This window comes from Sinohyriopsis cumingii, chromosome 1, assembly GCF_028554795.1.
Source record: "Sinohyriopsis cumingii isolate HCF-2022 chromosome 1, ASM2855479v2, whole genome shotgun sequence".
NCBI classification, from domain to species: Eukaryota; Metazoa; Mollusca; class Bivalvia; order Unionida; family Unionidae; genus Sinohyriopsis; species Sinohyriopsis cumingii.
This window is the reverse complement of record NC_142961.1, coordinates 103,443,144-103,456,655: the sequence shown is the minus strand read 5'-3', so window position 1 is coordinate 103,456,655 and position 13,512 is coordinate 103,443,144. Positions and strand designations below refer to the sequence as shown.

At 35.1% G+C, this 13,512-nt stretch overlaps 1 protein-coding gene across 1 annotated transcript; it reads right to left on the bottom strand.

The window, feature by feature from the left end:
* Positions 1-824: 824 nt before the first annotated feature.
* On the bottom strand, positions 825-7,174 carry LOC149807474 (uncharacterized). Its single transcript, XM_089956446.1, has 3 exons — positions 5,558-7,174; positions 1,624-1,753; positions 825-1,027 (listed from the first exon to the last, which is right to left on the bottom strand). The coding sequence occupies exons 1-3, from the start codon at positions 7,172-7,174 to the stop codon at positions 825-827; spliced, it is 1,950 nt and encodes a 649-aa protein (XP_089812572.1).
* Between the last annotated feature and the right edge of the window lie 6,338 nt (positions 7,175-13,512).

The following is a 13,512-nucleotide window of genomic DNA, read 5'->3' as shown; positions in this document are numbered from 1 at the left end:
TAACAGCTAACAGATGGTACTAACAGCTACCTCGCTTGGCGCTCAGCATTAAGAGGTAAAATTGTTAAAGCTACGTTAAAAAAAATCAAACATTTATATAAATTCTAGCACTGGGGCATCATGCCGCAAACATGTAGCATGATGTCCCACCCAGTCAAATTATCCTGACACCAGGCCGACGAGTTACAACACTAACCTCTTAATGCTGAGCGCCAAGCGAGGCAGCTGTTAGTACCATCCATTTTTTTTAAGTCTTTGGTGTGACTCGGCTGGGGATCGAATCCACGACCTTTCGCATCCGTGGCGGATGCTGTAACTACTAGACCACCGGAGTGGTTTTATATATATATATATATATATATATATATATATATATATATATATATATATATATATATATATATATATATATATATATATATATATATTCATATTCAATTGTTTTAAAATTTATTGTTTAAATTACATAGATAACACGTTAATTTCAATCATTTTGAACGGATCACGTGGCCCTACTGTACTAGTAATTTCAAAGACAAACCCTCGAAATATATATTTTCCTATGATATTTAATCCTCTTCCAGAATATGATATACTTCTTACACACCTGCTTGTTAAAATTATAAAGAATCAAACTAAATCAAGCAATAGGTTTGTGAATATACAAATTCCGGTTTAAACTGGGACAGACTTAAATGGTGCATCCATACAGCGCTGATGCTTGTAGATACCAATTACTCTCTCGAAATAAAAACGATTACATCCAGTTTACATATAGCAAAGCGTACAGACCAAACGAAAATTACGATTACAACATGTAATAATCACACGTGGGCGACAGTGGGGTTAATGATTCGTAGCAGGTATTTTTTCACCTCAGGTAACTCTAAATGGCACTCACTCACATCCGAGCCACCATCGGTCGGTTGAAATTGAACCTTGATCCTCAAGTTAGGATCCTGGAGCTCCACAATACTCGGAGAGTCGGTAGTTGCTGGTGTAATTGTGCCTGATTCGGTATCGTCATCTAAATAATAATAATAATAATAATAATAATAATAATAATAATAATAAACATCTTGTTAAATCCAATATTCTCTGAATTGTTATTTTTGTTCTTCAAATTTTAAATTTTGAATTTTGTTTGCCTCCCCCATCTCAAGAAAATACAAACTCTAGGAAAGTAGTATACAGCTAAAACTCTTTTCAAGTCATAGTAATTATGGCATTTGTTTTATTTTATATATTTATTCTTTTTTTGGGTGGTGGTGGTTGGTTGTTTTTTTTTCCCGTCCAATCACAGGAAAGACAACAGTGAGACAACAACAAAATTCGATCAAATATTTGAGAAAAGTTCTATACTGTAAGACATTGTTTACGTGTGCTGATGATAGTGGCATCAGGGAGAGTTGAAACAGAAGCAGTAGCAGTATCAATAGGTCAAGTAGTGCTAGCAGACATATTAAACTGACAAAACCGTAGGAAATGATGGATATTAATGTATTGCATGCATCAAGGATAAAAGGTTTTAAATAAGATAAGCGCCCAAAAAAAAAATTGATCAGCATTTTTCATTTCCCCTAGGTGTGGTCGATAGATATTGCTAGCCGAGTGGACACTTACTTTCATTGACCATGACCTGGACAAGCGTTCTGAGAGTTCTGTGTGCGTCGTCACTTTTCATTGTATCCTCTTCCTTCTGAATGATGCCCAACAACCGGTTGAGGAACCTATTTATTTTGTCATGCTTCAACTGAAAATACATAATGGTTATAAGCACAGTAACTTGATCTGGGTAAGTTTAAAACATATACTGGTTATATGCACAGTAACTTGATCTAGGTAAGTTCAAAACACATACTGGTTATATGCGCAGTAACTTGATCCAGGTAAATTTAAAATACATGCGCGCTATCTGCACAGTAACTTGATCTGGGTAAGTTTAAAATACATACGATCTGTCTGCACAGTAACTTGATCTGGAAAGGTTTAAAATACATCTGCACAGTAACTTGATCTGGGTAAGTTTAAAATACATCTGCACAATAACTTGATCTATATGTAGTTTAATATACATCTGCACAGCAACTTATTCTGGGTAAGTTTAAAATACATCTGCACAATAACTTGATCTAGGTAAGGTTAAAATACATACTGATTATATGCACAGTAAATTGATCTAGGTAAGTTTAAAATACATCTGCACATTAACTTGATCTAGGTAAGTTCAAAACACATCTGCACAGTAACTTGATCTAGGAAAGTTTCAAAAAACATCTGCACATTAACTTGATCTAGGAAAGTTTAAAATACATCTGCACATTAACATGATCTAGGAAAGTTTAAAATACATCTGCACAGTAACTTGATCTGGGTGCGTTTAAAATACGTATATGTATATTAACTTGATCTGGGTACGTTTAAAATACATACTGGTTATCTGCACAGTAATTTAATCTGGGTAAGTTTAAAATAGATACGAGCTGTCTGCAAAGTAACTTGATCTAGTTACGTTTAAATTGCATACTAGTTATATGCACAGTAACTTTATCTGGGTACGTTTAAAATACATACTGCTTTTATGTACATCAACTTAATCTGTGTAAATTTAAAATACATACTAGCTTTCTGCACAGTAACTTGATCTGGGTAAGTATAAAATGCATACCGGTTATCTGTAGAGTAACTTAATCTCGGCAAGTTTACAACGTTTAGCAATATTTCTACATGTGTGCAAGGTTTAAAATAACCTAAGCAATGCTGTTTATCGAAACGACTGAAAACTCAACTTTCCCTGAAACCTACTCGTTAGTGTTACTGAAAAGCGAACTGCTGTTATTATGCGCATGCCGTACTTCTCTCACCTGCGATTTCTTTAGTTGATGCACGTCTGTTCCCACAGTTTATGGCATGATTCAGTAGGTAAGAATAAGAATTCTTTATTTCAGACTACAATGTCCAGACTTTGGACTTTATTTCAGACTACAAAGGTAAGACATGTCCTTGTTGAATTCATCTTACAAATTAGGTACAACATTCCTAGGATCGTTGTGATATTGTTTCTAACTGCTACATGTATCTACATGATGAAACATATTGTTAAATATAGCTACATAATGAACCATGTGGATTTGTATATGGATTGCTCTTGCATGATCTACAGTGACTAAGAAACCGTGCGGTGGCTAACAGACTTAATACGCTGCTTTTTAAAATGAAATGTAACTAATCCAAAGTTCTGTAAACAAACACGCTTTTTTCCAAAGTAAATATGTAGTTTTAAAAAGTGTTATCCGTATTAACAGCAAACCAAATTAATGTGGAACTCTTTGTGATGTGCGTTACGAATAATTTTCGTCTTCGGCTTTTTCTTGCGATGCTACATTCGATGTGAACATCATAGCTACTACGTATAAAGAATGAACAGAAAAATAAAATAAAAACAGGTCCACTTAAGGGTTGATGTAGAAATATGTAAGTTAATTGGAACGTCACTAACAGCCACGTGCATGTTCGTTTACACACTGATCTGTTTTGCAAATGTTTACGGGACTTAAACTAAACTGGACTGTTTTTATGTGTAAACCTTGCAGCCTTCGATCTGGATGTTTGCATTGCGTCGAGTTCGAAAACGAGACCAACTTGATCTTGATCCAACGTCCTTTAGCTATCAAACTAGTCGCGATACAACCACTCAGATCAAGTTACTGTATAGACGATATTGTTATTGTGTACCCTAAACAATTATTTTATAATAAAACGACAAGTTTTATATTGTTCTTTTTGTTGATGCTCTTATACTTGGATTCCATCTATCTACTCCCTTCACTCGACATTTGTTAAGTGACGTCATCCTTATCAGCGAAGAGTCAAAGCCTGTATCAGAAGACGCCGTTTCAGATCAGTCTCGAGTAAATTAGAATGACCTGTATAACGATGGGTGTATTCTAAACATGAATTGTTTGGTTTTTAAAGTTATTGTTTTTATTTTTACCTGTTTTTTACATAAACAAAAGTCGAGACAGTGTGTACAGTTCACAATTTGTGAGTGACATTTTGACAATTACAACTCACTTCATAACATTTTGAGGAAACATTGATCTGTACTGTTGGTGTCTCCTGCACGTTAAGTCAATATTTCGTTTTGTTTTTTTTAGCACATTCGCGGTTCTCTGTGCTGTACCCAGGAGAACAATTTAGATATAGTATTCATACATCACAATATGAACACGGTATAGGGAAGGTTATGGGGATATACATCCCTTGCCCGAACTACCCACAGATTGGTTATATTGGACTAAATATAAACCAATATTTTTACACAGGTGACAACACACACAGCAATTGTGATTTTGATGAATTAAATAGTAACCAATATACCTAGTGCAGGTCTGCATTAACACAGGAATATGGTTGAAGAGAAGGTGTTAGTGGTTTTATATTAAACAAAACTGAACTAACAATATTACGAGTAACATTATTTACATGATGCAGTCAAATTTCAAACAATCTTAAGTATATATATATATATATATATATATATATATATATATATATATATATATATATATATATATATATATATATATATATAACCTATTTAGCGGGATTTTAAGTGTATACCTGTTCAATATTGAAGGATTTTTAGTGTATGCCTGTAACTTATGTAATGGCATTGTAAGTTTCCTATTTAGCAGGACTTAAGCTGGTACCTGTGACCTATTTAGCAGGATTTTAGGTTTATACATGTTATCTATTTAGCCGGATTTTAAGTGTATAACTGTTACCCATTTAAAAGGATTTAAGTGGTTACCTGTAACCTATTTAGAAGGATTTTAAATGTATACCTGTAACCTATTTAGCATGATTTGAAGTATATACCTGTAACCTGTTTAGCAGGATTTTAAGTTTGTACTTGTAACCTGTTTAGGAGGATTTTAAATGTATACCTGTAACCTGTTTAGCAGGATTTTAAGTGTATATCTGTAACCTGTTTAGCAGGATTTTAATTTTATGTCTGTAACCTAGCAGGATTTTGAATGTATACCTGTAACCTGTTTAGCAGGATTTTAATTGTATACCTGTAACCTGTTTAGCAGGATTTTAAGTTTGTACTTGTAACCTGTTTAGCAGGATTTTAAGTGTATACCTGTAACCTGTTTAGCAGGATTTTAATTGTATACCTGTAACCTGTTTAGCAGGATTTTAAGTTTGTACTTGTAACCTGTTTAGCAGGATTTTAAGTGTATACCTGTGACCTGTTTAGCAGGATTTTAAGTGTATACCTGTAAACTATTTAGCACGATTTTAAGTTTGTACTTGTAACCTGTTTAGCAGGATTTTAAGTGATTACTGCAACCTATTTAGCCGGATCAATTTATGAACATCACCTAGCATCTGATGACGTTTAAACTTATTTTCACGTTTAATTTTGATATGATGAGTTATCGTTACATTTACGTTTACATACATTTTATAACCATTGTTCTTAATTTGATTCCAGTCGGATCATTTAATGTGATTTAGATAAATGATGATAAATTGAAATGATTAATACCCTTTTCTTTAACAGTAACTCTCGCTGGTTGGCGTTGATTTTAAGAAGTCTGTTATTCTGATCGTTCAGGAAGTGCATTTCATTCTTCAGTCCGGAAATGGTAACCTGTTGAATTTGTACACCAGAGTCGCTGAAATCTTCTACCTTTCCGTTGCCTCTATTAAAGTCATTCTTTAGTTCGTTTACATCATTCAAAGTTACCTTGACTGTGGTTTTCAGCTTTGCAAGTCTTTCTATGGATTCTCTCAGATTACTGTTTTCGTCTCTTAGAGTGTGATTTTCTGAATCAAGACACGTTATTCTATCTGCCGCATCCGCTAAGATCTTATTAGTCTCCGCATCTTCACTTTCATCTTCGCCGACGATATTCCTGTTACAGTTACAACTTAAGGCCATAATTTCAAGATCCTCTTGAACCTCCTGGAGCTGACGTTTCAGACAAACAATCTCATAATCTGATTTTGACTTGGCTAACTTGTTCTTTTCAATCTCGTCTTGCAGTTTATTTGATGTTTTTATGGCTTCTCTTCTATCCTTGATCAGCCTCTCAAGGTCTTGAGTCCTGTTTTCTAACCGTATCTTGAGATTCCATAGGTCTTTCTTAATATCTCTTTCTTTGGTTCCGTTCTCCTTGATTTTTGTGTGCAATGCTAACTCTTTCTCGACTAAGCCTTTCTTTTCTTTTTTTAATTTCTCTATCTCCTCCTGTTGTCTGATATTCAGTTTCATTGCTTCATTCTTTCCATCAAGTTCCTTCTGTAACTGCAGAGCTTGATTCTCCAGCCTCATTTGACTATTTAGTATTTCCTTTTGCAGCTTTATGATTTCATTTTCCTTTTCTTTTAAGGCACCATTCAGAATGACTTCATGTTGCTTCATCTTCTCCAATTCATCCTGACATCTCACCAGTTCTGCTTTTATTTTTGTTTCCCTTTGATCCTTTTCAGAGTTTTCGTTTCTTTCACATTCTAGCTGAGTTTTCGATATGTCAAGTTGACCTTTAAACAAAGAAAGCTTTGCTCGTAACCTTTTTATTTCATTCTCTTTTCCTTTCAAAACGTATCGGCTATTTCTCGTGTGATCCTCTAGTGTCTGGTGAAATCGTTCCTTTGTTGCTACGGCTTCTCTTATTTCTTCACTCAAAATTTCTAATTTTGCCTCCAATGCCTCTAATCTTTGTGTGGCTTTATTCAACTCAGTCTGCAGGCAATCTATCTTCTCTTCCTTTTCTTGCAGCCTGCTATTGAATTTATCTTTCATCTTTCTCCGTTCTTCGTCATGTTGTGCGATTTCATCTCGTAATCTTTGTTGGAGTCTCAGAATCTCCTCTTTCTGTTGTTTTTCTTCACTCAGCTCAGACGACAATTCGTCTGATAACTCTTTCAACTCGTTTAAGCTGGCTTTGAGTTTAAATATTTCATTATTCCTCTCGTCGACTGTTCTTTGCACACGTTTCCAGTCCTCGTGCAAATTGCATGAACTTCTTCTCTCTGTCTTTATTTCCTGCTCCAATATTCGGATCCTACCTTCGTAATCATCCTGCAAACGTTGCACCTCTTTCTCGTCAATTAGTGATTTATTCGTTATCAAGTGCTTTTTTCTCTTAAAATAATTCATCGTGATACTTACATTATAAAAAAGATTCTCTTAGCTCATTACCAGCAGAAAGCTGAAAGTGACACACAATAAAGAAAAGTCCGCAAGAGCATAATTAGCCTGAAAACGATTTCATTGAAAAGGTAACAATACTAGACAATGGAAGCGTTTACAACGTTAATGTTTTAAATTTGAGATCAGCGATCCGCATGGTATATCTTTTGTTATCAACCATGTTGCTTAACATTGATTGAAAATTCACTAAACGTTTTCAAATTTAACCTTGCATTCACCCTGGTCTACTGCAACGCTCTTTCGTTAAATATAAACATTCAAATATTTTTCAAAAGTCCATAGAACGGTGTTAGTGACGGACATGTCCAGCTCAAAGGTGGCTTCTAACCTTGAATAATAATAATTAACAATAATGTACATGTACCAGGGAAAAAGTCAAGGCCTTCCTAACTCATGAGATGACACGCCCAGTCTCAAGATCCAGCTTCCACTTTACTGCACCCTCCTTGACCGGTTGGAGGTGCACAAGTGAAATCCTCCTCGCAGCAACAAATATAGCAGTGAAAAATTCAGACCTGGACCGGAGGGATCGAACCAAGGACATTCCTAATTCAAGACGGTTGTTTCACCACTTGAGCTATCCGAGCCTTCACACAAAGTTATACTCGTTACATATTGAAAAAAAGTTGTGCGTTGAGACTTTGGGCCTAGAAATGGAGACATATAAGAATTAATATCACCGGTCCACTATTGCGATGCATAGTAATGTCAAATCATGGAATAATATGAGGATATATGGCAATTTAACACTGGATTGGTGGTGGTATGGGTATGTTTGAGAATTCAACATAGATGGGGCTAAGATTGCTATCTACGGGGGTTAACATTACCGTGGTAATATGGAGTCCTACGAGAATTTAATATTAACGATTTTGGGACAGTACCCCCATACCAAAACTAACATTACTGGAACTGGTGAAAAACCGCACTTATAGAGACAGAACAGGGATTGTAAATTGTAGCGCGTCATGTATTATTGACTATAATAATCAGAGCGCGTGCTAATCATTCCATTTACCGTGTGTTTTTTTCTATCCATTGTTCCAGCAAATTGATTTCCAGAAAAATTTTTAACGAACGCGAACGCTTACATACATAGTCAGATTCAAGGATTTTATGTCCAATGTTAAAGTAAAGAATCTGAACGCGTTTATCAATGACTTTTTTATTCTGTGATTCCCCAGGTTCGATATGAAAATTATCCCCAGTGTTTAAGTATAGCTTACACTCTTTGATGATCTTGACTCTCGAGGTCGTGGTTGATGGCGGTGGCGATGCATACGGATCGGTCATTTTTATTCTGACACTCTATGTTGAATTCTCATACATACCCATACAGTTTTATTCGATTGTACATTCGTACTATATAGCAACCCGACGTAAAATTGTTACACTGTTAGCTCAACCTGATGGCAGCCTTTCTCGCGCTTTGATTAGTTATAAGGGTACAATATATTTTTCTTTGCTGGCTAATTCATCCGTTCTTTCATATTTTCATTCCGTCCTTAGTAAATTAGCGCCACTCAATGTACGATGCATATCAACAATGTTTTGGCTTTGCTGTTTTAGAAAACTCCAAATAATGTATATATAAAACACTACTTGAAGAGTCACGTCCAATTTATTCAGATATTCTTTCGGATCTTACTACCCTTGAAGTTAAACCTAATTGCAGTATTGATTTATTCGTTGCTATCTTTGATACGCAAGACCTCGATATTATTTTAACAGTGAATGTTATGTGCTCGATGTTATCATTGGCGCATGTTTTTGTTGGGGTTGAACTTTTTATTTTTTTGGGGGGGTTGTGGAGATTTTCTGTTGTTTTTGGTTTGTTTTCTTTTTGTTTTGTTAGTACATTTTCTGTTATTTAAATGGTTCCCACTGTTGTGAATTCAAATATTAACAGGATCTCTTTACATAGGTTCCGGGTTTATGCAGGTAAGAAACCTTTAGTGACAACCTTACAATCAAGTAAGTAATAAGTCTAAATAATTTTGCAAAGCTTTTGTGAAAATGATACCTTTAGCGGATTATTGACAGGATAGAAGAAAATAATTCTTTAATAAACTTCGTTTATCAGGGGCGTAATATTTGTAAATAGTATCCTTCTTTTAACATTGCATTACAAAATGAATGTCAAGCACGCTTTTTTTTTGAAATATCTGAAAAGCGTGGCAGAAATAATCTTTCTATTAAGAAATGTAAAGCTTACAATTTAAAAAAATATATAAAATCAATTAGTAGTATACATTTCCAATTAAAATTATATTCACACTTCACTCTAATATGGTTCCGTATTTCGTATTCTCGCTGCGATGCATTCTGATATTTATACAGCGGAGTGTAACGCAGGAAGAAAACGGATCAGAGAACCAGACTAACTCCACTCTACATCATAGTCGAAGAGCAAAATAACTACAAATGCCCCACACTCCCGTGGTAATGTTACATTAAATGTATTTGTATGGAATATCCCTTCCATTCTGTTATGAGATTCTTTGGAATTTTGTGGGAGTTTGACGAAGTAATCTTGTTAGTTTTTATATAAAACCCACATTTGCCCTCAATCTCTTTGCAACCGTTTTTTTTTTTGGGGGGGGGGTTTGGGGTTGGGGGTTGTATGTGTGTGAGTGCTGGGTGTTAAATAGGCGTGTTAGTGACCAAAACTTCCCTTTCCCACATCTGATTTGTTTGTAAGGGTAGGTGTTGGTTGGTACATATAATGTTAGGGACCATCGCATAAACCACCTTTCCTTATCTGTTTTGTTTCTGACTTTGAGGTTTGGTATAGAAGAATGTGTGTGAGTGCCTATTACATATTGTGTACCTTTCCTCGTCAGTTTTGTTTATAAATGTGAGCGTTGGGTTGAATTTATGTGTTATCGACCCATTAATAGGCACCATTAGCTTCATCCGTTTTGTTTGTAAGGGAGATTTCTGCATGGTAAGGTTGGTGTTCGATTGTAAAGGCATGTGTTGGATGGTAAGAAATGTTGGCCTTTGCTTTCAAAAATATGTCATATAATTTGATCAGATGTGATTTGTCCGACACTCTGTCCTATCTGTCAATCCCTAACAAAATTCCATGAAATGGTTATACAAGCCATCAGTGAATGAAAACAATAATACCAAGGCCAACAATCTTACCATCCAACACCTGCCTTTACAATCATCCATCCTGTAGCCCTTTGCTCTTCTTAACCGTGGTTACTGAACTGTGAACAAATAATGTTAAACGGCAAGGGTGACGTTTATGTAATTAGATATATCTTAATTCTGGGATTTTTTTTCCTCGCCTATTTCTCCATATATTTTTCTGGACATTATATCGCAAAAAAATTTAATTCACACACACCCCATAGTGGTCCAATAATGTTCATCCATACACATCCCCATAATGGATTTTACAACTACTCTCAGACAATGTTTCAGATTTATATGTCGTCCTAGGCGTCTCTGCATTAAGATGTTAGTGTTAGGACTGGTCGGCCTGGTGTTAGGATAATGTGACTGGGTGGGATATCATTTCCCAGTGCTAGACATCATTATGGACTGCCACACTGCGGACATCGTAGCGATATGCCTACAGAATTGTTAAAGCTAATTTAAAAATCCAAATCACACACACACATACACACACATGTTTATCATAGTGGAAAACTCCACCTCCTATACCCTCGCGCAAAATACTCTTTGAACAAGAACATATAATAGGTATGAGATAGACAATCTCGAATAGATTTCCTGTCCTACCCGCGAACGGTTCTAAACTGGTGACTGGTCAACTACAATCAGTATTTTGAGAAATAGTTCAGTGCTACTTCCCTTGATGCTGAAAATGTCAGATTATCGTAGCAAAAGAATCCATGACAGAATCATCATCTTATTTTAAATACCTTTTTTTTATATAGTTATACAGACACTTTATTTGGAAAAAAATACATTATCTGCTTCCTGAGGAAAAAAAAATTGTGAAAAGATATCAAGTTAGTTCACGCCTGAGAAAAGGGTTTTGACAAGATATCAAGTTAGTTCACGCCTGAGAAAAAGGCTGTGACAAGATATCAAGTTCATATCATAATCTATTTAGGATTATAATCCTCTAAGATTATTGACTTATCATTCTGTTTTCTTTTCTCCTTTAGGAAGGACAAAGATAATCGTATGATCGCATTGCTTAACAAATTTGTTTCACCAAATGATATAATTACAAAGAGCACAAAGTAGTAAATTGATCGTACATGGTGTGCACAGGTTTAACTACCTCGGCAGTTTTTTCTGGTCATATAAGCCGTTAATTAAAAAAAATAGCGGAAAAGCATAGTACAATTCTGGCAGAAGGAATGTTTGTTTTACGGTACAAGGGTGAAGTGATTGATAAACTACGCGTGGAATACGCCATATTTTTCATGGGTGAAAAGTGTATTTCTATCCTGAATCCCGGTCGAAAGATTAGAAACCAGGGAGGGAAAGAAATGAATGTATCAGACCTTGTTAACCTTTTTGTGTTCTCTGGGGTCATAAATTTGCGTGTATTCGTGTCTGAGCGAAGTCGGACAGGTGCGCTTATTCGAGTCTTAAGCATTCGTAGATGCCAAGGTTCCTTGTACAACGGCTAAAGCCATTTAACGCACACTGTTTCTAATCCACAAAAAGCAAGAATCTACAACTGGTTTATAGGGGGGATTATTTGCTTCAGAGATTGTGTTCATCACTGAAAAACATACCATGAGTAAAATTTGAAAACCTCAAACTCGGACATGTTTCTGAGTTCTGGATTTCTTATTTAACCGAAGAGTGGAATAAAATCTATCATAAAAGTAAATACGTCTTTAAAAACAATAAACCCTTTATATTGCCAATATAATCTGGGTCAGGAATAAAATTTAAACCTTGATCAGATTAAATGGTGAGAGACCTTGACATTTTTTACATATACTTTGTCAACAACACTTGCAATTTGTTTTGCACTGGATAACAATTCATACTGAAACAATACCTAGATCCGACACCTAAAAGGCGGATATTTGATACAAGTCGAATTGAGATTATAGTTTCACTTGTACCTTTAGACGATTATACTAGTTCACACGTGCTTAAAACAATTTGAATTGATATAGTACTGAAATTGTTCGAAGTCGTATGAGTTTAGCATTTAAAGCGAAAATAGATTATAAAATCTTAAAAATGTGTCTTTTTTATTTATAGTTTCGTTTGACACAAAAGTTGAGGACTTGGTTGCACACAATCCGTGTAAGTTCCATTTCCAAAACACGTGACAAAGATATTGGATTTGCAAATGATCGTTAATGAATGTACTAATTATATTATTTCATTCTTTATCGGTTAATGTCCCTTTCCCCCCGCCCACCCCCCACCCCCCCAGTGTTGTCTGGTGGAGTATTGTGCCCTTTAAACTTCACTTACGAGAAGATAATAATGAATGGTTTTTAGCTTTATCGTAACGGAACTTTTCTGAGGTTACAAAAATTAACGACTCGCGTGTTTCTGAGGTCCAAATGGTTCATTTAAAAACATTGGCAAGAATATTTATCTCGACAAAATCAGATTCAGGTCTCATTTTGAGTGATCGCCTTTTCCCACGCCAACACTACAAGTTAAAAGAAAAATTAAAACTACTCAGTCCTCTGACTCATTTCGGCACAATTATGTCATGGTCTCATGGTCGAATCCCGTCATTTTAGTTTGGGATTACCGGAGAAACGGCTCAATATTACAGTGCTCCGTAGGAGGCCGTAACAAACTTTTACGCATTAGATTTATCTGACGGATTGTACATTCCGCATTTGAATTCTTTAGCAAATTTTGTGTGAGCTCTTGATACATTACATTAAAAAATTATTACTTATATGCTAATTTTAAAAGCGTTGCAGCATTTTGAAAGCAATGCGTATGACTTGATAACGGTGAGGTTTGAAGTATATTAAAACTAACTAGTCTATGTGAAAGGTATCGATTATTATTTGGTAATTGAAGTATATCGACTTTTTATATCATGAAATGACTGAAGAACATTTGACGGTTATATACAATATTAATAACAATACTATTGGAAACCTAAATAATAATCTGATTGTTCCGCATTGTACCGTTTTTCTACAGTTCTGATAAACGTAATACGTGTATAATTAATTTATGTTGTAGACGATCTTGTAAAAAGAGCGATTAGACAATGGTTGGCTATTCGATCTTTTTCCCATGCAGTGGAAATTTGATATTTGTGTTCATGTCTTCTATTTTGAAGAAACTTAAGGATATAG